The sequence below is a fragment of the Prionailurus bengalensis genome, chromosome B3 (genome assembly GCF_016509475.1).
Source record: "Prionailurus bengalensis isolate Pbe53 chromosome B3, Fcat_Pben_1.1_paternal_pri, whole genome shotgun sequence".
Taxonomy (NCBI): domain Eukaryota; kingdom Metazoa; phylum Chordata; class Mammalia; order Carnivora; family Felidae; genus Prionailurus; species Prionailurus bengalensis.
In genome coordinates this window covers 115413120-115440879 of record NC_057355.1, presented here as the reverse complement: position 1 = coordinate 115440879, position 27760 = coordinate 115413120, and the positions used below count along the sequence as shown (strand labels likewise).

General features: G+C 52.8%; 1 protein-coding gene and 1 long non-coding RNA gene across 4 annotated transcripts in view; one reads left to right on the top strand and one right to left on the bottom strand.

The window, feature by feature from the left end:
- Positions 1–796: 796 nt before the first annotated feature.
- On the bottom strand, positions 797–7418 carry LOC122467779. The gene is made up of 3 exons (XR_006293060.1): positions 7306–7418; positions 3408–3567; positions 797–1832 (listed from the first exon to the last, which is right to left on the bottom strand). It is a non-coding gene; the product is annotated as an uncharacterized LOC122467779 (long non-coding RNA).
- Positions 7419–7646: 228 nt separating this feature from the next.
- Positions 7647–27760, top strand: part of ACTN1 (actinin alpha 1) — a 101251-nt gene continuing 81137 nt past the window's right edge. The window contains exon 1 of one of the 3 annotated variants that reach the window (XM_043554369.1): positions 7647–8165. In XM_043554369.1, coding sequence (XP_043410304.1) covers positions 8061–8165 — 105 coding nt within the window. In that variant the 5' untranslated portion in view covers positions 7647–8060. The remainder of the gene's footprint in view (positions 8166–27760) is intronic. The other 2 variants (XM_043554367.1, XM_043554370.1) reach the window with 2 other exon arrangements.

Below are 27760 nucleotides of genomic sequence, written 5' to 3'. Positions count from 1 at the left end.
GCTCCTAAAACGGGGCAGGGGCGCGTGTTACTCAACAGGAATTTCCCAGCTGTGATTTGCTGGGAACTAGAGGTAGCTGGGGGAGCTCGAGGCCCTCCTTGGAGGACTCAGGTTTGGCAGCTAGCAGGCATGACTATCTCTTGCTCACAGAACCCATCTCAGGGTAATAATCGGAAGTGAAGACTTCTGAGGGTCCTGCCTGGATTTCCTCCGGAATTTGGGGTAAAGATATATGCCAAAAGATGAAAAAGAGGGCACCAGAGAGGCCAGATGTTCCATCACTTGGCACCTAAGACCCGAGAACGAGGCAGAGCATGGAAACAAACTGCTGCGTGCTCTAGGCCTGTCCTTTACTAGAGATTCTGCTAGAGGGAAACTGTGTTCTCTCCTCCCCTGAGCCGCGTGTAGTGGGAGGGGCAGGAGGTGGCCTAGAGGCAAACAACCTTTCCCTGGTGGTGAAGAGGTAGGCCTGGTGAGGGCTGGGAGCTGCTGGCTGAGGCATGTGAGCTAGATGGCCACGTCCGTGTCTCCAGCACTGGCTCCTTGGGTGGTCAGAAGACTTAGGAAAGGCTTACATAGGCTATGGCAAAGGACTGGACTTCCAGGGCCTCCTACAGGTTGATGAGGGAAACTGAGGCACCGAGATGGAATTTGCCTAACGCATTGTTTCATTCAGCAAAGATTGAACTGGAGCACCTATGGTGTTCTAGGCCCTGTGTGGGGGAAGGAAGAGGGATGAAACCACAGTGTGACAATAGGAAATAACATGGGGACAAAGAAGCACAATAGAGAATGCTATAATATATGATGTATATTAGAGAGACAACCATAAATGGTGTCTATGGGAACTCAGTGACAAAGGCGTGCATAAATTAGACTGCTGTTGGGACCGGCAATGCAACTGAGATCTCTGACCTATGGAGCCAGGAACCCAAGAAACCATGGTGAGTTCCCTCCCTCCTTTTAGCCTTCTGCAAATACTACTGTCCTTAGTTCTCTTAGGAAGAGCCAATAAGGAACCCGTGGCCATTAGGGTGTAAGGTTAGAGATTTGGGACACGCTGAAGGAAATCCCCGGAACTCTGGGCTGGGAGGTCCACAGAGCTTTTACTTTCCAGAATCTTGCAGATGCTGCTTTTTTTGTGTTTCCTCATGGGGACTTGCATGGCCAATGAATGACACATAGTGGGGTAAGAAAAAGAAACTGCTGAGCATCTAGGTGGCCTGGTGCATGTCAGGCACTGGGCTGGTACTCTACATTGTTTATGTCACCTCACGTGGCAGTCCAATTCGTTTCTATTCTCTCAGCCTGTCAGTAAGTATCTGATGGATTCTTGGATGATGAATTCTAGAGGCGGAAGCCCATTGTTTGGCCGCAGCTAGTCCAGAAGGTTTGGGAGGAATAGGGCTCTTCTGTGGGTCTCCTAGAATTCTGCCTGGCACAGAGTAGGTGCCTAATAAGTACTCCCAGAACTCATAGACATGATTTCTTCTTTCCAAGGAAATTGGGTCATCTACTCCAGACCTAGGTTCTTTCAATAGCAAAGCACTTATGGCTTTCTGGGTGACTCATTACCGACTAGATTGGGGCAGAAACAGTTGTCTGCAGTGCTGGTGGTGGATTCGGCTAGTCTCAGAGCCTGTTGCTGCTGAGTCAGGAGATCTCCCATCCAGGGAAAGGCCTGACTGGTGCCTGAAGGGACATCAATGTTGTCTGCCCTGCCATGACTTGAGCAAACTTCTTGAGCCTCAGTTCATGGCCACTGGCCATGGCAGTGAATGGCAAGAATGGCAAGAATTCTGCCCTCGATCTCGGTTCCTTTGTCATCGCACCTAGAGAAATGCAGAGAATGAATGGAAAAGGGGTAAAAGAGGCTGAGCCTCTGGAAAGAGAGGAGTCAGGACTGCTTCCCAGATAAATCCTCCAATTTTCCTTCATGATCTTACCTCACTCCATTTTGGCTGCCCACATGACCCCAGGGATTTTGTTTTGTTTTTAAAGAGCTTTTTGGGGGGCACCTGGTGACTTAGTTGGTTAAGCGTCCAACTTTTGATTTGGGCTCAGGTCATGATCTCACGGTTGGTGAGTTTGAGCCCCGAGTCGGGCTCTAGGCTGACAGCAAGGAGCCTGCTTGGGATTCTTTCTCTCCCTTTGCCCCTCCCCTGCTCGCTCTCTCTCTCTCTCTCTCTCTCTCTCTCTCTCTCTCCCATTCTCTCTCTCTCTCTCTCAAAAAAAAATCTGTTTTTTTTCTTAAACTTTTAATTGAAAAGTCACATGAAATGGCCATGGCTTCCCACCAAAACAAGTCCAAAACAAAACAGCTCCTACCAGGGCTGAATAGCCTCGAAAAACAATTATTCATGGAATATTTATTAAGCATCTACTGTCTATTCTAAGAGGGACATGACCATTCGTGCATCTTTATTCTCCAGCATGGTGCAGGGCATAGAGCAATTGCTTGCTAAATATTTGTTGAATGAATTAAATTTGGTGAAATCGATACAATACACATGCCATTGTCTCCTTATCTCAAGGAGCTAATACATTAAGAATCAATTGCTATTAATGGCAGCAAGAATGGAAGTTTTTTATTCAAAAGGTTGATAAGCCTATGGCAAGATTAAACCCATAAAAAGAGACCACTCTTCACCCACCATAATGGCTAAAATTAAAACAAAAATTGACAATAGCTTGTAGTCAGAGGATGTGGAATGACTGAATTCCTCAGACCTTGCTGCTGGAAAGTCAACTGTTACCGTCAATTTGAAAAAGTGTTTTGGCAATAGCTACTACAATGAAATATAGACCCACCCTATGACCCAATCCATTCCTAGGTGTATACCCAAGAGAATGAATGCATATGGTCACCAAAAACACACATAGAAATGTTCATGGCACTTACGTATGGTAGCTCCAAACTATAAACGAGGCAAGTGCCCGTCAACAAGAGAGTGGATACATTACTTGGGATATACTTATACAGTGAAATACTACACAGCAAAACCAGAAAAAAACAAAAACAAACGAGCTATGGATACAATATACAACACACACACACACAAATCTCATAGACATGAAATCGCGTGAAAAATCCAGAAACCAAAGCATACACACTGTATGATTCCATGTATATGAAGTGCAAAAACCAGTGAGAACAATCACTGGCGGTAGGAAGTCAGAATAATGGCTTCCTACGTGGATCAGGAGTATAGATTGGGAAGGGGCATGAGAAAACCTGAGGTGCTGAGAATGTTTTATCTCGAGCTGGGTAGTAGTTTCATGGGTGTAGACCCAGGAGACATTTCGCTGAGCTGTATGCTGAAGATTAGCACCCTTGGGGAATGCATTTTACTGTACATTATACCCTGACTGAAGGAAAAGAATGGATGTTAGAAACACGCATATACCTTAGTATCTGTAAAAAATCAGCATGTTTAGTAATTCTGTTTTCTCTGTGGGAGATAGCGTTATATGGAACTAGTATCACAGTGTGATGGCCACCAGTGAGTCCTGGATGGAAAGACCGGTCAATTCCACACCTTCAGTCCATCCTGCAGGGCCTCTTCCCTATTGAGAAGACCAAGAGCATCAGTTATTGCTTCAACCCACTCCCGTACCCTCTTGAGATTCACTTCTGGACACCCTCGCCCATCCTCATCCCCCACCCCCCTACTCAGAGCACCAGGGCCTTTTCCTCTTTTTTTTTTTAAAGATTTTATTTAAAAAAATTGTAATGTGTATTCATTTTTGAGAGAGAGAGAGAGAGAGGGAGGGAGGGAGGGAGGGAGGGAGGGAGAGAGAGAGAGAGAGAGAGAGAGAGAGAGAGAATGAGCAGGGGAGGGGCAGAGAGAGAGGGAGACACAGAATCTGAAGCAGGCTCCAGGCTCTGAGCCATCAGCACAGAGCCCAACGCGGGGCTCAAACTCACAAACTGCGAGATCATGACCTGAGCTGAAGTCGGGCGCTTAACCAACTGAGCCACCCAGGTGCCCCAAGACTTTAGTTTTAAGTAATCTGTCCTCCCAATGTGGGGCTTGAGCTCATAACCCCAAGATCAAGAGTCATATGGTCTACTGACTGAGCCAGACAGGCACACCCCCTTTGCCCTTTTTATGGGCCCATCTTTTCAGCCTGCACCCTTGAACCCACACGGTCTTGTCTCCTCAAAACTGTGCCACCTCTCACCTTTCACTTGCTTGCCTTTTCAGTTCTTTCCTCTCAACGGAATCCTTCCTCAAGTTTCTCCTATTCAAAGAAAAAAATTCCTCCTTTGGACCCCTGTCTGGGACTTCTATATTCACTGTTGTCCTTTATTCCTGGATAGTGTCTCTTAAAGTCACAGCTTTGGCCACATTATTGAAATTCCACAGGCAAAGGACACCAGTGAATTTTCAATGATCACATGCAAAGAATACTTCGTTAAGCCTTATTTTCCTGATATATCTGATGTTGCTGACTCCCCTCACTTTGAAATTTCGCAACTTTGACTTTTATGACACAGAGTGGGCCAGGCTCTCTGTGTTCCTGCTGACCCCTTCCTCTCTGTCTCCATCAGGGGACCTTGTTCTTTATACTTCCTTCCAAGTGCTGCTTCTCCTGGTTCAGCCGTGGTCCCTTCCCAGTCCCGCTTAGGCATTCGTTATTTTTCATGGGTGGTCACATGGGGTCAATACCACCTGTACACAGATGACTCTCAGGTCTGTTTCCTCTGAGGTCAGGGCCATGCGGTCACCTGCTTGCCGGACCACCGAATCTGAACATTCTCTGAGCCCTTCAAGCTCCATGCGTTCAATCCAGGATTCCATTCCCAAATCTGAAATTCTTTGTCCAAACTAGAAACCAATAATTAAGGCAGGGGTTCTCAACCCTAGTACTGTTGATATTTTGGGCTGGATCATTCTTTGTTGTGGGGAGACTGTCCTGTCCTGCTTGTTAACAGATGTTTAGCTTCTGTCCACTGCATGCCAGTAGGGACCCGCCAGTTGTGACAACTAGAAAGTGTCTCCAGATATTGCCAAATATCCCCTGGGAAGGAGGGTGTCAAACTATCCTAGGGTTGAGAAACACTGGGGCCAAAGCATGGGTTTAGGTGTCACATGGATGTGTGTTACGTGTATATGGGGCTAGTTAGCTACCTCACTGAGCTTTGGTTGGTTTTCTCTGTAAGCAGAGACAGCCCTCATCTCATAGAACTTACCTAAGATAATATAGATAAATTGCATGGTCTATTCCATATGGGACATTGGTCGAGAGCAACAAAGACTCCTCTGTTCTCACACTGAAACTCTGAGGCCGCTCAGTTTCATTTTCTAGGTATTTCTCGTCTATCCACGCTTCTCCATTTGCAAGAGACTGAAGTTCATGTCCCGCCCAAATTCACATGTTGAAATCCTGCCCCCCCACCCCCCAGAGCGACGGTATTAGGAGGATGAGTGGGTGTCATGAGGGCAGAGCTCCTACCACCACATGAGGACACAGAAGATGGCTGTCTAGGAGCCAGGATGTGGGCTCTCACCACACCGAATCTGACCTTGGACTTCCCAGCCTCCAGAACCCTGAGAAATAAACATTCTTGTCGAAGCCACCCAGTCTACAGGATTCTGTTACAGCGGCCCAAATGGACTAAGGGGCCATTCCTACCCGGATTATTGCAATTGCTTTGCACCTGGTTCTCAAAGCTTCTGTACAGCCTCATTCCCCTCAGATCCACACTTCACACGGTGCACCGGGCCTGCGTGGTCTGGCCGCTGCCCATCTCCACAGCCCCATCTCTTGCCCCTCCTGGCCTTGGATTTCTAGTCTAGCCGCAGTGAAATGTTAGGCATTCCTTTTATACCCTGCAGTTTCCTGCCCCCATGTACTAACTCACACCGCTCCTTCTGCCTGGAATAACCTCCCACACTCTTCATCTGGCTGACTCTTGTTTTCAAGGCTCCCTTGAATTTCACCTACTCCAAAAAGTTCCACCTGGAGCCTCCCTTCCCCTGCTGGGCTCAGTGGTCAGAGCTGTCTCCTTGCAGTATATTTTTGTTTCTGTATCTGTCTCGGCTGGGCTGCATGGGGAAGGAATTGTGTCTTTTTCATCTGTATATACATAACATCTAGCACATCCCCTGACACACAGACGGTGCTCAGCAAATATTTATTGAGTGAATGGATGGCTACAGCACGATATTATCCTCTATGTTAGGTTTAGAGCCATAGTTCAGAAATGGTTATAAAATAGTCTATAAATCTACCCTCTCTGGCTCAGAGGCAGTGCTTCCTCAGCCAGGGGCTGGTGGCAGGCACAGTGCTGGCCGCTGACCGGTAACACTTGCAGAAACGTGAGGTTGACTAATGATACAGGGAGTGACAGCACAACAGATAGCGGCTTACAGCAGCATCAGCTAGCTGTTCTGAGAGTCGGAGGCACTTCACCTTTTCCCTCTGTGGCCTCTCACGTATCCTAATTCATGGCCCTACCTGGCAATGCACTCTTCTAACTCCTTCACTCCCCTCTGGGGTGACACGCTGGAGTCCCTGAGTTGGCTCAGCTAATCCTCAGGGCACCAATATAAAAGCCCCACCATGCCCATGACCTGTCGGAGGTCTGCTTGCTCCTACTGTTCTTCGGTCTGGGATCCCTCAGAGGAACCCACTAGGAGGTCAGGGCTGCCTCTTCCCAGTATCTGTCACAGCTGGGGCAGTGTGTTTAGGCCCTCCTTACTAGGCCTGGGGAAGGAAGCCCAGGCAGGCACCAAGAAGTGAGAGGTGTTTAGCCAATCCCGCCCTCTTTCTTCCTCCAATAACAATAAGGCTTTGTTTATCAGGCCTAAGGTTACAGGTCAGTCTGTGGAGTCCTGAAAACCTGCTAAATCCCTTTTCGAACCCAACTCTTTGAGCCTCGGTCTCCCCATTTGTCAGGTGTGTGTGTTGGGGGCGGGGCGTGGAGTGGGTAAACCACTCAGGGCCCTCCGTCCCAGTTTTCAGGGTGCTGCCCAGATGTATACGAGGGTAGATCCGGCCCGTCCGCCCGCGGGGAACGACAGCGGATCCCAGAAAGTTGGGGGACGTAGGCGCTGCCCGGGAAGCCCCTAGGCAGAGCGGTCCCCTGAGACCGAGGTCGGGCCAGAAAGGAGCCGGTGGCGAGGCGGGAAAGCTCTGAGGCTCCCGAGTGCCATTCAGTGGCAAGATACGGGCTCTCTCTCGTAGGGCAGGGGTCTGCCCGGTCGCGACGGGCGGGGCCGGGTGGGATGGTCAAGAAATTCCCGGGAAATTCCTTTCCATTCCAGCATTCCCTGCCCCCTTTCCTTGGGTGCTGACCTCTCCGGACCCCGGGAAGGAGAAATGAAACGCTTTCCGGGTTTCCTCGCGTCCCTTCTCCAGCCGCGGGCCGCCTGGGGTTTGGAGCGCGTCGGGGGAGCAGTAAGGCCGGCGCGCCGGAGTTCGCCGCCTTCCCGCGGGCGGGGAGCGTGTCCAGTCCCAGGCGGCGACTGGGGCTCCGGGGCGCGCTGCCGCTCGGTCCCACAGCTCGGGGAGGCGTCCCCCGGCTTCGGTCCCGTTCGGCTTAAGCCGGTGTCACATGAGCGGCGGGGGAGTGGGAACCCGGGGAGTGGGCGGGGGCGTGCGCGCCGGGAGGGGGCCGCCCAGTCCACCTATATGCGCCGCGGCCCGGCTGACGGATGCCAGGAATTCCCAATGAAAGGCGATGGGGGGAAGTTTGGGCAACTCGGCCTGGCCAATGGAGAACCTCGGGAGGGCTCTGCCCCTTCCCCCCGCCCCCGCCCGCCTCTGCTCCCGCAGCGCGAGTGTGTCCGCCTCGCTCACTGTGCGTGGAGATTAGGTCCCAGGCAGGCAGTCCGCGAGCTCCAGCAGCCGGCCGCCGCCACCGCCGCCAGCAGCAGCTACCGCGAGCAGCGCCGCGGCGGAACCGGGCGCAGGGGAGCGAGCCCGGCCCCGCCAGCCCAGCCCAGTACGGCCCGACTCCCTCCCCACGCCGGGGCAGGAGCAGCAGCCGCCACCGCCGCCCCGAGAGAAGGTGGAGGAAGAAATCCAGCTTGTAGCACGCGCGCACCATCATGGACCATTATGATTCCCAGCAAACCAACGACTACATGCAGCCCGAAGAGGACTGGGATCGAGACCTGCTCCTGGACCCGGCCTGGGAGAAGCAGCAGAGAAAGGTCAGCAGCAGCCCCAGCACGCCGTAGCACCCCGGCCCGGCCCGCTCCGCTAGCCGCGCTCCCGGCTCGGAACGGATTCCAGCCTCGCACGAGCGGGGGCGGGGGATGCGCGGCCGCCGCGAGGTGGGGTGTTGGGTTACAGGCGCGGGCGGAAGCGGGAGAGCCCCTTTCCCAGAGCCCGCGAACGCCGGAGCCCGAGCGCGGGGAGGTGGGGCCGCCGGCGGGCAGGTCGCCTTGGGGTCCGCGATTCAGGCCACCCGGCTGCAGCCGCACCGTCCCCGCGTGGGCAGGGGGTGGAGGGCGGTGCTTGGGAGGCTGGGGCTGAGCCGTGGCGCGGTGGCTGCTTGCTCCGGATCGATTTTCCCTTCACTTCCCCGCCCCCTGGCCGCCTCTCCATCTGGCGTGCGGTGGCAGCGCGCTTCCTGGGCCACCCTGGGCTCCGTACCTGCAGGAGGCGAGCTGCACGGGACTCTGCACCTCCCAACCCCAGCCCGCAGGCCGAGGGGAAAGCGGGCGCCGCAGGGGTTGGCAGCCGCCTCCGGGTCTGCCTGGAGGTGGACCTGCTGGAGTGGGTTGGGGCTGAGGAAACTGGGGGGGCATAAGCGGGTTCTCCAGCTGGCCCTGTGGGGGCGGGGTCAGGACGACCAACCGTTTTATTGCTTAACTCAGCTGCCGGCGGAGATGGGGGTTTTGCGTCTGCGTCCTGCCAGTCCGACCCCCGCTTATTCTCGGGAGAAGGCGAATTTGGGCAACTTGATCTGAGTTGAAGGGCTCCAGGGCAAGAGGTTGTTTACTGAGATATTTGGGGTCAGTCAATGGGGAACCCCTGCTCAGCCACCTTCCCCAAGAGTCCCAGACGAGGTGTGCCGGGTGCGCACCCTCCACGGGGGCTGGGCTCAGAGCTGGCGATGGGACCTGGGCACAGTGGCCGGCGGCAGGAAGAGGTCAGAAACCACTCTTGTGGGGAGGGGGAGGAGGGTGCCCCAACCCTGCCTCTGCTTCCTGCCCGCGCGCTGTGAGCTCTTGCCCCAGGCGGCCACGTACCCTGAACACCCTCCTCTCCCCCCTCCCCTGCTGTCCGCTCCCATCCGGTCCCTCCTCATTTCATCCCCCCCCCCCCCCCCCGCAGATCTGGGAATGGGGGGGACAGGATGGCGCGTCCCTTTGGATAGTGCGGTTAGGGCTGGGCTTGAGGGAGAACGCTCATGTCCAAAAATGGTAACATTCATTCCCTTTTTTAAACTTAAAAGGGGGGGAGTTTAGGGAGCCGACTGAAGTTTTTTTTTTTCAGCCAAAGGCATCCTGTATTAGCTCACTCAGGAATCCTAAGCCCTGAATCGGCGCCCTTTTTACTCACTTCATCAGACAAGCAGAGGTAATTTAAAACACACGCACAAAGGGCTTCCTCAAAGCCCGGCGACCTGAGACCCAAGCCGAGGCTTCTGCTGGGCCCAACCCTATAGGGCAACGGCAGAAGGTCCCCGGCTTCCAGCTGACTTATTTGCAGTGTGGCAGTTGCTTAAACACCCCTCCCCCTCTTCCTGTTGGCCCCCCAGGGGGAGCTGCGGGGAGAGGCTGTGACAGCCCCCCACTCTGGGGGCTTATTTCCTCGGCATTCGGGCTGAGAAATGGAGTGGTAATTTGGAGATTATCAAGAGGCCAAGGCAGGGGACCCTTTTTAAATTTCAGGGTGAGGCCTTCATGAGACTAGATTTTAAATTGGACAGGAGGGGTAGGGAGTAGGGAGGTGGATGTCTTGGGATCTTCCATGGGAGTAGAAGAGACATTCCTGTTTACTGAGCACCTACTGTATGCCTAGTTGGGGCAGGAGTGACAGGACTGTGGGATGAAGTTCCTGGGGGGCAGAAATTCCTGTCTCCTCAGCGTTGCCACTGGACCTGCTCACAGTATTCCCTGGTATCGAATGAATGAATACATTAGATATAGTTGGGGAGGAAAATTGTATTGTTTCTATTTGTGTGTATGTACACACATACAGACTCACAAACCCCTGATCAGGGTGGTGGGGGTGTGCACCAGGCCTCTGGGTAGCCAGGTGGGATCAGGGTCATCTGGGAAATGTGGTTATCTGGAGGGCAGACTCAACAGTTCTAAGAGCTGGCTCTGGCTGATGTGAGCCTGGCACACCTGAGGTTGAGGAAATGAGGGGCAGAGGGAGAAGTGACCAGCCCCGAGGCCCAAATGGTGCATGTTGGGACTGGAATGCAGCCATGTCAGGGGCAGGAAGCTTCCCCTCACTTGTCCCTTGGTGGCGAGGAAGGCAGGAAAGCTGGGCTTGGCATCCAGAGCCTACAAGGATCTCTGGACCAAGGGGAGTCAACCCGTGCTTTGGTGGGTTGATGGGGTGGGGGTCGGGGGGGCGTGGCACAAACTCTGGGCCTCACTTTGAAAATCCAAGGGTTTTTTTTTGGCCTGCCATCGATTCTGTTACCTTGCATGGGCCGCGGTGAACTTGTCTGAAAATTTCACCTCGTTTTCAGCGGGGTGGTAGGTATATAAGGAAGTGGTTTTAGGTGTGGGGGATCGGATCTGAAGTAACTGGCTGCTTTTGACAGCCTCCCTGCTGATCGTGGGAGGTCAGAGTTGAGTGGGATCAGAGCAGACAGGTGGACAGAGGAGGCTGACCATTGCAGATGGAGGCAGCAGAGTGAGTGTATGTGGGTGGGTGGGTGGGAGGACCCAGTGCGGTAGGATACGAAGGCCTCTGGGTGGGAGGCAGAAGGGCCTGTTTTTAGCCCTGGTGTGTTCACAACAAGAGAGACTTTGGCCCAGTCGTTTCACTTCTCTGAGCTTTTATTAGACTATTCAACACATAACTTTGAGCAGCTACTCTGTCAGGCCCAGTTCCAAGGGCTGAGGATAGAGCGCTGAATGGTACAGACAGGTGCTTCCGATCTGTTTCCTCCTCGGTAAACGGGCCACATTCCCGTCCTGCCCTGCCCTGCCCTGCCCTGCCGATCCCCAGGGCTCTTACGGGCATCAGATTAAGTGATGTGGTAGGAAGCACTTCCTTGGTGAATGGTTAGGCCTGATGCAGATGCAGGTAGAAGTCTGTGCAGGCAGGAGGCATGACTCAAAAACCTGCATTGGTTGGCCGTGGCTTGTCCCTTCTTCAAAGAATGCTTTCTTGCAGCGTTCCTGGGGCTTGACTCCCTGCCTCCAGACATAAAATGCAGTGGATTAGGGAGTTTGCTGGCTTTCACAATCTTCCTGACCTTTGAGGCTGAGCTCTAAAGCCACCTTTTAGAAGGTGGCAGGTCTGAACGCCCGTCTTTTCGAGATGACCGTAGCCCCCAGTTTTTTCCCTCACCCACACCCTCATGCGAGGCCTGCTGGATGCCAGGCAAGCTGGAAAGAGCATGGACTTTGAGTAGCATCCTGGCTCTACACTTTCAGGCTTGTGACCTTGGGCAAGTTACTGTAACCTCTCAGCCTCCGATTCCTTATTCATAAAAAGGAGCTAATACCCCCACCTGCTGGGTTGACGAAGATTTGTAAAATGGCAGCTTTTGGTTGTTAAATTTTATTTTCTCTCTTAAATCTTGGAGGCTCTGGTTTAATGTGGATTTCCACAGGTGCCAGTCCTGTTTTTTTTTTTTTTTTTTTTGTTTTTTTTTTTTAACATATGTAACTTAATCAATATTTGTTGAGCTAATGGTGTTGAAACAGAAACATTCACCTGGCAGGTAAATGAAGGTGGTTGTAAATAGTTCCTGCTCCAGAGTCTGTACCCACATCATTCCAGGTCACAGGAATATGTACCACCTTGTTTTTTGTTTTTTGTTTTAAATGTTTTTTCAATGTGTATTATTTTTGAGAGAGAGAGAATAAGCAGGGGCAGAATGAGAGGGAGACACAGAACTAGAAGCAGGCTCCAGGCTCTGAGCTGTCAGCACAGAGCGCAACGCAGGGCCCGAACTCACAGACCGCGAGATCGTGACCTGAGCTGAAGTCGGCCGCCAAACCGACTGAGCCACCCAGGTGGCCCTGTACCACCTCGTTTGTACTCACTGCTGGTCTGCAGGACCATCACAGGAGCTAGCCAAGGCCACTGATGAAGGTGGAGGCCTGTAGAGAGGGGAGGCCTGTTTTGGAGGGGTTTACATGGGGAGGAACAGGACATCCACCTGCCTTGGAGGTTAGGACTGCAAAAACCAAACTGATGCCTGGTGGAAGTAAAATGTCCAGGAGGAGAGAATTGGCTCTTGTTCCCATCATCCTACCCCTCGCTGTTGTGCTCTCCTGCCTGCTTCACTCCGTGCCCGTGGCCATGGGCCCAGCACTCAGCCTGTCCTGTTCTCTGCTGAATCCCTAGTGCCTCCTGCGGGGTTAGGCCTGTAGGTGGTCAAGAAATAACACTGAATAAATAATTGGCCTCATCCTGGGGCTGTATCTAGACATGCTCTGGGCACACTGGGTTCAAATCTCAGCCCGTCCACTGACTACCTATGTGATCCTCGGGGGATCACTTACCTGCTCTGTGCCTGATGATGCCAATGGGGAAATGAGTCTAATAATCGCTCCTGCCTGACTTAGTTGAGTGGAGGTTTAAACCAAGTAATGTGTGTAGGGAATTTAATACAGCACCTGACAGCGCGTGCTCAATAAAAATGCATGTTAACTATTTTGAGGAGCCAGAGTTTCTGTGGCCTTTACCCTGTATTCTTTGAGATAAGGTGTAGTATATAAACCCATCTTAGAAGGAGCCCACTTCTAGTTGGCTAGGAGTGTATGGAGTTGTGTTCTCCTTGACCTCGGACCCTGACGTCATCTCTGGCTCATTCGCTGTCACTTGACCCTTCTGATTGCTCAGTCCCTTCACTATAGAATGGTGTAGAATCCCTTGCTTACCCTTTGCCTACATTTTGGGTATCCAGGAGAAACAAATGAATGTGACGTGCTCAAAAGCTTTGTAAGTTGGTCACAGTACAGGTAAAATGACCTCAAAGTATGAGTGTCTTCTAAAGGAGACAGCCTGGGGGCCCCTGGGTGGCTCAGTCGGTTAAGCGACTGACTCTTGATTTCAGCTCAGGTGATGATCTCACGTTTCATGAGTTTGAGCCCGGAGTTGGGCTCTGCGCTGACAGCGTGGGGCCTGCTTGGGGTTCTCTCTCTCCCTCTCTCTGCCCCTCCCCGGCCACGCTTGCTGTCTCTCTCAAAATAAATAGGTAAACTTAAAAAATACACTAAACTAAAATAAAGGAAATACACTAAACTAAACTAAAATAAAGCCTAGAGTGTCTTCAGGCCCTACAGTCAAATAGCTGAGGGCATTCTTTAGGCCCTGCCCAAACCTCCCGGTAGCCTACCAGCCCTGCTTTGCCCCAGGGAGCTGTCTCTGGCTGCCACCCAGCCTACCCTGGGACAGATGTGAGAAGGCCTGGAGCTTCCTGAGAACCAGCTTGTCCAGTTTTGAGGAATGATGAGATCTCCAGGAGCCGTTGGTCACTGGAGATGGGCTTGTAGGAGTGACAGGCTAGCAGGCTCCTGCAAGGTCCCTGGTCACCAGCCTTTTCAAATGAAAAAGGAGCAAACTTGTTTCCTGAAGCTCTTTTCTTGAGAAGGGGCTGCTAAGGCTGTGGGGAGTGGGGGTGGGGTGGGAGGAGGCCTGGGCCCCCGGGCCCTTCCTTGTGGGGCGGTTTTAAGTGTGAAGAGGTCAAACCAAAGGGGTGTCTTGTAGTTTGTTGTTTGTGGTTGGGATTTGGGTCTCCCCTTTCCTCCTCCAGGAAGGCCTGGGGCTGGGCGCCTGGCCAGTGGCCACAAACCGTAAGCCTGGCTTGAGGACTTGTCACACAAGACCCGGTGCCTCCTGTGGGTCTGGAACCAGGGCGGGGTGGCCCAGGTCTGAGACATGAGATCTGCTGCTGGGTGTCTCTAGAGAAGAGCCGATGTCTCTGCTCGTCTACCTTCTAGTCCCTTCTTAGTGTGAGAACATCAGTAATTTCTCTTGGTAGACTCAGTCAGTGAGCATTGGTTGAATCCCTGTTGGGTATCCAATGCTCCACCCACCTGGGGTCGTGGAAAACCCACGGTTTAGATGGAGAGGGAACTGGAAGGGTAGAAATCACACCGGGCAGTGCCACAAATGGCCAGAGATGCGGTGCTGGTCTCTGTGGGGCAGGATTTGAAGGTGCTGCTGGGAAGCCTCCCCTTTCCCTGACATCTGGGCTGTGTGTGCGTGCGTGTGCATGCGTGCGCGCGCGTGCGTGCGTGCGTGTGTGTGTGTGTGTGTGTGTGTGTGTAAAGAAGGGTAGGGCAGTAGGAGAAAGGAGAAGGCTGGAAGGGCAGACCAGAGGGCAATGATGTGTAAGCTGCTGCAGGCTAGGGAACACCCCCTCCCATTGTTCTCATCCTTTGTCCTTCTTTCCCGGTCAGCTTTGTCCCTCCCAGAGCTGAACTCTCACCTTTCTGAGAGGCCAGTCTCTTTGTACAGCTCGAGAGCCCCACACCTGTGCAGGTGTTGTTGGGACTGTCCCAGCCAGTTAACCCCACCTGAGCTGCCCCAACGTGTAACCTACCCAAGCTTTTTCTAGGACGGGATGTGCAGCCAAGGGGCTGTGGTCTCAGGGCACCTTCCCCACCAGCCCTACTTTTCTCCCCTTTGTGTTTGCTCCTTGGGCACACAGCTCTGCAAGAGCCCAGGGAGCTGGGCTCAGTTACTCACCAATGACCCTGAAGAGGTCCTGGAGCCCACCAGCTGGTTTAGACAGTTTAGTCTGTAGCTCCCCAAAGGGGTCATGGCTGAGTTCCTTAGTCCTGGCCACTCTGGGTCAGCCCGATTGGACTCCTTTTTTTTTTTTTTTTCTTAAAGATTTTATTTTCAAATAATCTCTGTACCCAATGTGGGGCTTGAACTCACAACCCTGAGATTAAGAGTCATATGCTCCACTGACTGAGCCAGCCAGGCGCCCCCTGATTGGACTCTTGATTCAGCCCAGGGTTTTGTCTCACTGCTGAGGCACTGGTATCCTGCTAAGCACCACTGCCTGCCCAAACCTGGCCCTGATGGAAGCTCAGGGGACCTTGGGAGCGGTGGGGGCAGGAGACCCAGCAAACCAGGGCTCAGAGTCACCCTGGAAGCCCACCTTTCTTTTTTTTTTTTTAAATAGATTTTTTAAAAGTAATCTCTAGAGGCGCCTGGGTGGCGCAGTCGGTTAAGCGTCCGACTTCAGCCAGGTCACGATCTCGCGGTCCATGAGTTCGAGCCCCGCGTCGGGCTCTGGGCTGATGGCTCAGAGCCTGGAGCCTGTTTCCGATTCTGTGTTTCCCTCTCTCTCTGCCCCTCCCCCATTCATGCTCTGTCTCTCTCTGTCCCAAAAATAAATAAAAACGTTGAAAAAAAAATTTTTTTTTAAAAAGTAATCTCTATACCCAGCATGGGGTTCGAACTCACAACCCTGAGATCAAGAGTTGCATGTTCCACCAGCTGAGCCAGCCACCTTCTTCTGAACCATCAAGTTTTCTCACTGGGTCCCAGGTTAGGCATCAAGTCCCAGCTCCCAGAAGCCTTCCTTCTCAGTGGGTAGGGGGTACATTTACAGAGAGGGCTAGTTAGATGCTGTCTTCTCGCCTTGCCTAGCCCCTGCTCCCATGTCCTGGCTGGGGATTATCTGGCAGATTCTCAACACAGTGGGCCCCTTAGGTCTGGTGTAGTGATGCCCAGAGCCACCTAGGCGATAGTCATGACTCCAGCCTACCCACTCTGGGTGCCCCATTCAGCCCTCCCAGACAAATAAGCAAAACTGATGGCAGTCCCCAATAGCCTGGGTACGGTCATCTTCCCGGGGACCGGAGCTGGGAGCAGAGCTGTACTTAAAAAAAAAAAATTCTTTTTCTCATGATCTCCATAGTGGTTCACCTTTTCTGAGCACAGGCTAAGTATCGGGCACTGTGTCAGGGACTCTGTGTTGTGTTAGCACGTCTAGTCCTGTGAGGTGGGCACTTTATCCACATTTTACGGATGAGGGAGCTGGCTCAGAGCAGCTGCATAACTTCCAAGATCACAGAGCCCATGAGAGGTGGGCAGTTGGGGCTCCGGCATTTCCCTCCTCACCACTTTGCTGCTTATAAAAGAAATGCTTGCGTGTCTGGAACACTGACCAGAGAAGACATATACAAAAAACAAAACCCAGTGATGAAAACATTCTGGAATTAGATAGTGGTGATGGTGGCACAGCCTTGTGAATACACTAAAAACTATATACTAAGTAAACTAAAACTTCCTCTAAATATGTGTACACTAAAATATATGTAAATATAATCTAAATGTATCTAAATATACTAAAACCCACTCAAACGGATGACTTTTATGGTATAATTCCATCTTAATTTAAAAATTTAATTTAAAAAGCCCCAGAAAATGCTAAGTAATACAGAGAAGAAAATGACAATTACCCGTCCTCCCACCTCCGAAGCTAAGGGACCTCACGGGAGCTTCTGGTGCTCTCTGCCTCCTTGTCCCTCTTCCTCATTCGTGTCTGTCCACCTGTTCTCTCCTGCTGACCGTTTACTCTAAGGTCGGGGATCCAGGTTCATGGTGCGTGAGTGGGAGAGCCGCCGAAGAGGTAACTAATCAAGAGGGCAGCTTTCATAAAAAGCTTGATGTGACCCTGTGCTTGGAGACTGCTTAAGAATGGATCACAGGGGCGCCTGGGTGGCGCAGTCGGTTAAGCGTCTGACTTCAGCCAGGTCACGATCTCGCGGTCTGCGAGTTCGAGCCCCGCGTCAGGCTCTGGGCTGATGGCTCAGAGCCTGGAGCCTGTTTCCGATTCTGTGTCTCCCTCTCTCTCTGCCCCTCCCCCGTTCATGCTCTGTCTCTCTCTGTCCCAAAAATAAATAAACTTTGAAACAAAAAAAAAATTTTTTTTTAAAAAGAATGGATCACAGATAAGCCCAGGCAAGTAGAAGTCTGGGGTGGGGAACGAGGGGGTGGCTTTCCTTATTTCCCCCAGGTGGAGTCCCCACTGCACCTGCACCTATAGACCCTGTTGGTCTGGGAGTGCTTCTCACCTTCTCCCATTCCCAGGGTTAATGGGGTCCACGTGGGGCAGCTTTCCCCAGTCCCGAGAAGTGGGGGGGGGGGGGGGCGCGGTCCTCCCCCAGGAGGCAGCTGCACTGTGCTCAGGGTTGCCTAGCAATAGTGGGAAGAGGTGACTTAGCCCACTACAGAGGCGGGAAGAGAATTAAAAGCAGCTGGGGATGGAAATCCGGAGTAGGTGCAGAGGATGCTGTTGCCCTGGAAACTGCCTGCTTGGTCCTTGGCTGTAGCGGGCTACTTTTGGGCTGGTGTCTGCTCTTTATTGAGAGGTTTTGGGGTCGTGTCCAGGCCTGTCATCTCTCACAAGGGGGGGGGGGGGACCATAGAGAAGCCCCCGTTGCACGTGGCTTGTATGGTAGATGTGTTCTGTCGATGGGCCCCGTTTAACATTCACAACAGCCTTGTAAGGGATGTGGGATGCTCACACCTGATAGACGAAAATCCTGAGCTTGGAGACATAACATGCTCAATGACTGCAGAGCAAGAAGGGCCTGGGAATGAAGGTACCCTCGGTCCTTAAGGGGAACTTTACGTTTTGGTTTAAAGCATTGCCTGGGGCGCCTGGGTGGCTCTGTCAGTTGAGCAGCCGACTTCAGCTCAGGTCATGATCTCGCGGTCCGTGAGTTCGAGTCCCGCGTCGGGCTCTGTGCTGACAGCTCGGAGCCTGGAGCCTGCTTCGGATTCTATGTCACCCTCTCTCTCTCTACTCATGCTCTGTCTCTCTCTGTCTCAAAAATAATAAAAACACTAAAAAAAATTAAAGCATTTCCCAAACCCATGATAGGAGATAATGTCAACACTGTCCACCTCCCAGAAAGGAAAGAGAAGGTGAGAGAAGGACGACTAGAAAGGAGATTAACTGTTTTGTACCAACCAACCAGTATTTGGTAAGAATGTTCCCCAAATAATAATAGTTCATACTGTTTGAGGGTTGCATGGTTTGGATTACCTCCATCCGTCAACCCTTTGAGGAAGGAATGTTACTTTCCTTTTTGCAGACAGGGAAACTGAGACTCAGTGAGGTCAAGTGTCTTGCCCAAGATCAAACAGCTAGTAAGCCAGGTTATGCATGAACCCAGGCACACTGACCTTGGAACTCGACCCTTCACTAGAAACGGACAAACCTTTTGCTATTCCGTAGTTTATGTTTTGAGGGACAAGGCTTATATAAATGAAATCGTAAGAAACGATTAAAGGTGCTATATAATCAAGTACTCATTACATGATTCATGATGTTTTAAAAATAAACTCCACCCCCAATGTGGGGCTCAAACTCACGACCCTAAGAACAAGAGTCATGCGCTGTACCCACCGAGCCAGGCAGGCGCCCCATGATTCATGATTTTTAATATTTATGCTTTCACACGTGGTTTTCTCTTCGTTAATCATGATGAGCAAACTTGTCAGGCCTTCTCCCCATTTTGTAGACAGGGCAAATAAGGCTCAGAAAGGTTCAGTGACTTTACCAGGGTCTCCCCTGCAACCTGAATGGACGGGTAGAGTTGGTTTTGAATCCAGGTCTTTGACTGGAGGGTCTGTAGTCTAAGCCAGGTGAGCAGGACCTTTCTGAAGTTACTTTTCTCGGTTGAAAAGGTAGGGGAGCGTTCTAGTCGTATTTCTACACATCTAAAGAATAACTGACGGGAATACACTCAGGTCCCCTGAACCTGGAGGGCCCTAGGTGTCCCTGGTGGCCCCTGTAAGAGCTGACTCCAGCTTTTGGGGACTGGCTTCCCTGCTTTCAGATTCAACCATGTCCCTCCTCTGTTCCTTCAGCCTCACCTGTTCATCTTCCCTTTGTTTGGTCACCAGGGGAACAACAGGCTTTGAACCAGGTAGCTGAGGTGTTTGTTTTGCTTTTGAAAGCTTGTGCACATGGAACGTGAAGTTGGAGGTTCTTGTTTAAGCCTTGAGGCTGGTAAAAAGTTGGTGAGGGAAAGTTGGCGAGGCTTAGGTTGTTGGGAGTGAGCCGTTCTGGCTTTTCCGCGCTGTGGACCAGGCCAGAGGACGGCGCGGAGGGTAGGACAGTGTCCTTCCTGGCCCCCGGGGTTGAACCTTTCGTCTCAGGGTCTAAATCAGAGGCCCCAGGGGGTTCAGCTGATGGTGGAAAAGCGATCCTTGGGGGAAGGGAGCTTTTGACAAGCTGCCTCCTCTCTACCTTGTTTTTCCTGTTTCTTGGTGGTTGATACTATGGGGTTGTTCCGAGCCCAGTCACAGGCCTGTGATTTGAGGCCAGGCCGGGGCTTGCAGGGGAGCATTTTTATGGGCCCAAAGATTTATTTTTTAAAAGCCATCTGTAAAGCTGATTATAAACGGATGGGAACAGAATGGAGTGATGCTGAGCTCTATTTTCAGATCGTCTGTAGGTGAACCGACAGGAGGTGGGGGGGCACGTCAAGGTGGGTGGCCTGCTTCAGGCAGGTCTCCTCATGGAACTTGGCTTTGCATCTTGGAGGACAGGCCGCAAGCCTTGTGCTCGGGTGGGTGGGGGCTTGTTCCAGCCAGACTCTCTTTTCTTCTTGTGTCCAGCGTGGGAATGGCCACACAGCCTGTGGCTTGGGAACAGACGGAAGTGGGGCTTTTACTTCTTCTAAGTGCCAACACCAGGAAATAGGGTCCCCGCCTGCCCCCCAGTGCAGCGTCTGCAGGGGGGTGCAACTTTATGGAGGTTCTGTGGTCCCGACAGCAGTGTCTGTCCGGCTGTGTGAGCGCAGGCACACGTGTGTGCCTCTTTGGCTCTGAGAAGCCCCCTTGTTGATTTTGGCCACTGATTTGACTTTGGCAGAGGAGTGGCTCCCTTTCAAACGCCGCAGACATCCTCCAGATAATACATAATGGCACTTTCCAGTAGAGCTCCCCGTTTTTCGGAAAGGCCTTTCTTTCCAGGAACCCGAAGTGCTTTTCCAGGCTTGGCTCTGGGAACCAGGAGGAGGCGGCTCATGAATCCTGCATTCCCGGAGCAGGGGAAGCGGGGCCAGACCCCCGGTTTCCTGCCCTTTATCCTGGATCCTGGCTGGGACTGTCGGGAGGTAGCTTTGCCTGCATGAAGCCCGGAGGCCTCTTTTTAATTTAGATGTTTCCCCAAACTTTCGTCTCAGGTGAAAGCCACTTTGTTGTTGTGGTTGTTGTTTGTCTTAAGCTATAGTTAATTGAGAGGTTCATTCTATAATTAACTTTCAAAAAATTAAGAAGTGCCACTCTGGGGTTTCAGTTCAGTGGGCCTGTCTGGAGCTCCTCTACTAGGGGTGCTTGGCACAAGCATTAAGGCCACAGCGGGCGCAGGGGGGTCAGGCTCGGGACCGGCCCCTGATTACCTTTTCATGGAAGCCCCTGGTTCGGAAGGCCCCAGCTTAGGCCCAGGCCCAGGCCCAGGGAAAGCGGAGCTGAGCACCCACCCCCAGCATGTGCCAGCCCAGTTCTGTGCCGTGGGCCACGCACACTCTAAGTGTTTCCCAGATATTGATTCATTTAGTCTTTGCAACACCTTATGCGATGGCTTAGCTGGAGGTAACGAAATTTAGAAAGGTTTGCAAAGGCTCAGTTGGTTACAGCTGTTTTTCTAGGTTTTCTGCTTTGGAGGCCAGTTCACAAAGGCCTTATAGGCAGAGGTAGGGTTCTGGTGTTCCTGTCCCCAATGCTGTTCCCTTCCTCACTGGAATTAACCGCTGTCCCGCATTTGGTGTTTTCTTTCCTCAACGTTGGTTTATACAGTTCCTGCCTGTGTAGTTGTCTGTATCTTTGTGCCTGTTGAAAACTACATAAATGGGGGCACCTGGGTGGCTCAGTCGGTTGAGCGTCCGACTTCGGCTTAGGTCATGATCTCGCCGTCCGTGAGTTCGAGCCCCGCGTCAGGCTCTGTGCTGACAGCTTGGAGCCTGCTTCGGATTCTGTGTCTCCTCTCTCTGCCCCTCCCCAGCTCATTCTCTCTCTCTCTCTCTCTCTCTCTCTCTCTCTCTCTCTCTCTCCCTCCCCCCCTCAAAAATAAATAAACATTAAAAAAAAAAACTACATAAATGATGTCATACCCAACGTAGCAGCGTGCTCACATGCTGTTCTTTCTGCTCACACGGTTCCTGTGGCCTGGAGCTGTGGAGGCTGGCCTGGCTCCGCCCTGTTTTGTGGATGAGACAACAGTTGAGGCCCAGAGGGGCTGGGACTTGAGGGACTTGTCCGAGTTGCACAGTGGCTTACAGATGGCAGGTGGGACCGGAGGCTGCAGGTGCCTCTCTGTGTTATACCTGCTGCCATGAGCCCCCTCGGGGTTCGGAGACTCCCTGGTATTTGAGGAGGGAGGGCAGAAGCAGCCAGCCTCAGTTTCTTCTTTTCTTTCTTCCCACATGTGTTTTTGGCACCTGGCTCCCATTTCCTGGGTGGGGGGGGACCTACACCCTTGCCCGCTGCCCTCTTCCTGGGGCTCCAAGAGTCAGCTTCTTAGGGGCTCACTGCTTTGCCAGTTTTTCTCCTCCCAGGATAGCAGTTGTCCTTTTATTGCTTCTTGATGAAGCAAATATGTAATGACAGAAAGCTACTGTGAATTTGGGAATGCTTCTAAATGAGTTTGCATTTTATGTCTCACAGTGGTATCTTGCAACATTTGGAAGTCAGTCGTTCTCTGCACATAGAGTTTTGGAAGAGGCAGAGGTGGGGAGCCACAGCTGAGCCCTTCTTGGCCGGGGCCGGGGGGCAGCCAGTGGGATTCCAGTTATGTCTCCCTGTCCATGCCTGGTTTCCTGGCTCTGGCCTTTTCTTCCTTGTCTGCTGGCTCTTGGCCGCTCAGCCCTTGCCTCGCTCACTTAGCGCCTGGGTAGAGGATGGGCAGGAGGGAGCTGGAAAGGACAGGCGAGTTGGCAGCCTCTTGGCAGTCCTCATCAGAGTCGCTTTGGGCATTGTTGTGGAACTCTTGGCCCTGAGGACATTTGGAGGGTTCTCAGGGGATATCACTGATCTGTGAATGACTTGGGGCTCCTTGGATGATTGGAGGTGGGTCTGGGGGTCTCGTGGGAGCCTCCCTAGTAGGGGGCTCCTGGAAGGCTGTGCCACCGGGATCCAGACACATTCAGGCCACCTCATCTCAGAGCCTTGAAGCCTAGAAGGGTGGTTCTCAAACTTGACCGTGCATCAGAATCACCCAGAAGGCTGCTTAAAATACAGATGCTGGACCCCATCCTCAGGGTTTATATAGGTCTGGGGTGGGGCCTGAGAATTTGTATTTTTAACAAGTGTGAGAGCACTGCAAAGCTACTCGCAAAGAAGATAGATACAGGCAAGGGAAAGCATTGGGGCTACTTTTGCAATCTGCCCTAGAGGTCTTTATGTAGATGGTGACTTTGCTGGTATTTAGTACCTAGTGCCTCCTCCCTCTTCCCCCCCAAATAAGGGGAAGTTGCGTTCTTTCTCTGTGGGGGGTGGGGGGGCCTGGACCTGGGGTGGGAGATGTGCTCCTGTACCCTGCGAGGGCGACTCCTCAGGAGCCTCCTGCTGGCACACAGTAGGTGCTCACCAAATATTAGATATGCTGAGCGGTGACCGTGGGTGCCTTAGAGGGGGTGGGGCAGCCACAGTCCAGCCGGAAATGTCTGGCGGATGCTGAGGTGTTGGGTGGCGATAGTCCAAGGCATCAAGGGCCGCTTTGGTGATGGGGCTGAATTGAGGTCCCAGAGGGAGCCCAGGCTGGCCTTGCAGCCTCAGAAGTGTGCCCCGGAGTCCAGAGGAGGCCGGGGAAGCTGGCGTTATGCTTGAGCTGGGGTCCAAGCTCAGGATGACCTCAGCCCTGCCATGCTGCTCGACACCCCCTCCCAGGTGTCTGACCGAAGCAGGGTGGCCGGGAGCCAGCGCACCCACCCCCCTCCCCGGCTCCCTGGCAGGCAGTCCAGCTGTGTGTTTTCTTCTTTTGGCCAGCAGCCCACTTCAGATTCCTCTCCTGAGGTACTGGCCATGCTGACACGTCCTTCTGTTCCCTGCCCTTGTTGGATTTGGCTACGGCCCCTACTTCAGAAAATCTTAGGGAGTTTCTGGTCCTCTTATGTGGGCTTGGGGGCCTCAAAGGAAATAAAACCTTCCAGCCCCAGCACTGAGGGTTCTCTCTTCGGCGGTGGACGTCAGCAGCCTGCTGTCTTTAGCCATAACAGCCGGGGGGGGGCATGGAACCAGACAGAACCTTCAGACCCCCCAGCTCCCCAGCATGTGGGGCCCAGCAGGACCCTGGTCCACCTGCCTCCTGCTCCCTTCCTGTTGGGACCCTGGTGGGTGGCATTTAGGAAAGGACTAGATATGGAAAAACTGTCCTCTTTGAACTATCAGTCCAGAGAGCTGCCTGGGAGGACCCTGTTCTGTCCCTTCGGAACAAGGACAGCAGTTGTGCCTCAGGTACCAGGGCCACAGGAGACCTGAGGTCTGGTTTTAGAGCTGCTTATGGCTGCTGTGTGATGCTGGATAAGCCACACCTGATCCTTACCTATAAAATGAGAGGACTGGGTTGGGGGGAGTGCGGTGTTGGAAATGCCTTGCCTGGATTAGCACATGGAGATGATCTCTAAGGTCTGGGGCCAACGCCAGCTTTCTGTGTTTCTGTCCCCTTGATGGGGGTTGCTCAGTAGAGCCAAGGGCTTCTGGAGGTGATCTTGAGGTTGATTCCTGGGCTTCCCAGCCTGGCCCTGAAACTATTCTGCTCATACACGGACTCTTATCTTTAGGAGTCTTCTGTGTCCTCAGCTGTCAGGAATTTGTTCCTACCCTCTAGGGAGGGTGTGGGTGGGGCCCGGTGAATGAGCTTCCCTTACGGGATCTGGTGGTGCTCTGTGTTTTGGGATCTGCATGCACTCTCTTATTCTGGAAATGCCTGCTTAGGGTGTGGCCATGTGGGAAGCCAGGTGCCTGTGGAGGGTAGGGAGCCTTATTTGGGATTGGTGAAGGGTCTCTTAGCTCTACCTTCTAGCCTGGGTGCTCCAGGTGTGGTCCTGGGGTGGGGAGAGTATCTGGGCCCACTGCAAGGTGGGCTGCTCATCATCGATCCGTCTTTGGTGTAGGCTTATCTGGGTCACAGGATCGGTGTGAGGTGGGAGAGACTGCAGGCTGAGCGGAGCCAGGGAGCAAGGATTTCAGCCTGGAATCAGCCCAAGGGACTGGTGTCAATAGGCAGCCTTGTCTTCCACTTTGTTTACTCCCAGGACCCAGCTCTAACCCTTCTTTCTTCTGGAGCAGTTTGAAGAAATCGAGTCACAGAATGCCAGAGCCCGAAGGGAACTATACCGTCACCTGGTCCTCCCCACTTAGATGAAGAGACTGAGGTCCACGATGGTGATCTGACTTGTCCAAGGATGCTCTGCCATGAGTTCTTTCCTTGTGGGGCTGGTTTTGGTAAGGACTGTTTATTCCAGGCACATATAAACCCTCTTCTGAGGTCATACGTGTGGGTGGGCTCCAAACACCTGCTGACAGACAGGCAGCGTGAGCCTCTGTGCTCTGAAGGCAGATGGATGGAGCCGCTGGGGTTCTGGCTAGTGTGTGGGTGGTCGAGTTCAGGTGAGTTTCACACATGACGGCAGCTGTCCTCTGCCAGGTTGGAGGTGGTGAATGACAGGTGGGTCCTTTGCATGGCTGCCCTTGTACCCAGATGTTCCCGGGACTGGCTCCTGAGATTACAGCTGAGGAGGGGAGCGAGAAACGAGCCAAAGGGACAGGTGCAGGTGGCGCTGGTGGCATGAGCGGTGCCAGTCCTCACATTAACAGCTAACGCTTACTACATGCCCAGCCCTGTGCTAATTCCGTAACGTGCATTATATCAGTCATCCTAACCGCACTGTCAAGTGCAAGTACTATTTCATTTTCATCTCCACTTTGCAGAAGAAATGGAGCTCTGGTGAGATTAAACCGTTTGCCCCAAGCCACACAGCTCTTGAGTGGTGTTCCAGACTTTGAACTCAGGGCTGTCTGGCCAGAGCGCACGGTCCTCGCCAACTGCCCTGGCTGTCCCCTCCCTGCCAGGTTCCCTCTGCTCGGCAGCGAGCACCAGCTGTCTTCCCTGACTGCAGACCGGAAGCCCCTCACTAGAGATAGAACTGGGTCTCCACCCTCCTTGGGCCCCAAATACCTCTCTTCTGACACACACATTCCTGCACTTGCCTGTGGAACCCGGAAGTGGTCCGTTCATAAGAGCTGTGCCTGTGGCTGCTGTGCGATGCTGGACAAGCCACACCTGATCCTCACCTGTAAGATGAGGGGACTGCATTCCAGGATGGTGGGCACGCTCTGTTGTAAACGCTGCGGGTTCTGGTCCCTGACACCGCAAGCCCCGGTGCCATGCCAAGCAGTGGAGGTGGGGCAGCCCAGGGCTAGATGGGAGCTGCTCCTTCGCCTCTTCCTTTCTTCCCCGTGTTTCTTCTCTTACCTTCTTGCCTTGCGTGGCACCCCAGGCACTGGCCACCCCCAAGGAGGGTCTTGGGAATGAGGCTGTACTGGGGAGGGGCAGATTTCCTCGCCCTCCTGGGAGCACGGGGGTGCTGGTTATGCCTTTGCTGGCTGCCCCCGAGTATGGCACCTTCTTGGCCATGACAGGGTTGGGCCGGTTCTGTGGCTGTGGGGGTGTTCCAGGCTCCACCCTCTGACATAGTCACGGTGGTTGTAGGCCCTGTGCCAGCTGTTTGTTTGTTTCACATCACACTATTATTTCATCCTCAGAGCAAGGTAGGAGGCATTAGCTCTGTTTACAGGCGAGGGGCTCAAAACCCTGAGAAGTCAAATAACACGCTGAGGCTGGCATACTGCAGGCTGAGATCCGCACCCAGGTCTGTGGGGGCTCAAGTGCTCCTACCACCTAATGCCCAGGGTGAGGGGCGCCGGGGTGGCTCAGTCGGTTAAGTGGCCGACTTCGGCTCAGGTCACAGTCTCGCGGTCCGTGAGTTCGAGCCCCGCGTCGGGCTCTGTGCTGACAGCTCAGAGCCTGGAGCCTGTTTCAGATTCTGTGTCTCCCTCTCTCTGACCCTCCCCTGTTCATGCTCTGTCTCTCTCTGTCTCAAAAATAAATTAAAAAAACGTTAAAAAAAAAAATTTAATGCCCAGGGTGAGCAGAAATTGACAGCTGGCTGAAAAAGACAAAAGCCCTGAACAGCAAGGACACAGTGCTCAGCCGGGCTACAGCACCCTGGGTGTGGGCAGGCTGGGGGTGATGAAGGGGCATTGCTGGCTTCCTCTGAGAGAAGAGGCCAGATGGAAAGCATTTGCAGGCTCGTGGGCACCATTCACCCATTAGGCTGTGGCTGCGGCATTGCTCGGAAAAGCTCAGGCAGACGAACATAATGGTGCAAAGACAATTGGAGCCAGTCTGTGCCTGTCTCTTGAATCTGGCCTTGCCTCTGTGATTCCTTCTTTGCATTTCAAGCTCCACTGTCACCTCTGCCTGTTAATAGGCCATGGGGGCCTGGTGAATAATACTAATACAGGAGTCATACGAAGTAGCTCTTGTAATGCTGCGTGCCTGGCACCGTGCTTAGCTTTTTGCATCTAAGCACTGGGATGAGAATTTCCCATGCACTGACCCATAAGATTCTCACAACAACCCCGTGAGGCGGGCAGTATGTCCCCATTTTACAGATGGGGAAACCGAGGCCCAGAGAGGTTTAGTAGTTTACCCAGCGTCCTGCAGCTGGTAAGTGGCAGGGCTAGGATCTGAATCCTGGGATTTCCAGTCACTAGAACCATGATTCCCTTAAGTCAGGGATGTCTGTGTGGCCTTTATTTCTATCTCCGAAGCCGGTCTCGCACCTGATACTGAGAGGGCTTTAGGAGAAGTTGTAATGACAGAATGAAGGGTGTTTGGATCCTGCCCTTTGAGGGGAAAGCTGTCTTTTGCAGGCTTCCTGGGGGCTTGTGAGATCTGCAGCAGCTCTGAGGCCCACCCTTGGTGCCCTGCGGCCACTTTCTGAATGGGGGGCTGCCCCGGTACAGGGGGAGACCCTGTAGGTGGAGGAGGCAGGGCTGGGGAGACAAGCCCAGGGGACACAGTTCCCAAAGCCCCTTATCGGTCTTCTTCCCTCCGGGGAGATTAGCATCGTCTTGTCACAAGTGTGGTTAGATGTTAATTTTCAGGGAGGGTTAAGATAGTAAGTAATTTAGAATTAAAAAAAAAAAAGTTTATTGATTTTCGAGAGAGAGCCAGTGCAAGCAAGTGGGGGAGGGGCAGAGAGAGAGAGAGAGAGAGAGAGGGAGACAGAGGATCCCAAGTGGGCTCCACGCTGAGCGCCGAGAGCCCAATGTGGGGCTGGAACTCACGAACCATGAGATCATGACCCGAGCCGAAGTCGGACGCTTAACCAATTGAGCCACCCAGGCGCCCCAGTAATTTAGAATTTAATAAAGTTTCAATTCATGGCAGGGACGGGGGAGGGTTGTTTCTTATTTCTCTCTTTAGCCATGACGTCTGAAATGTGGGAGGCACTTAGGGGATATTAGTTGTGTGAATAAGTTAAAAAAACAAAACAAAACCTACTTATCATGGAGAATTCAAGTGCAGGAGTAGAGGATAGTGTAACGAATCCCGATT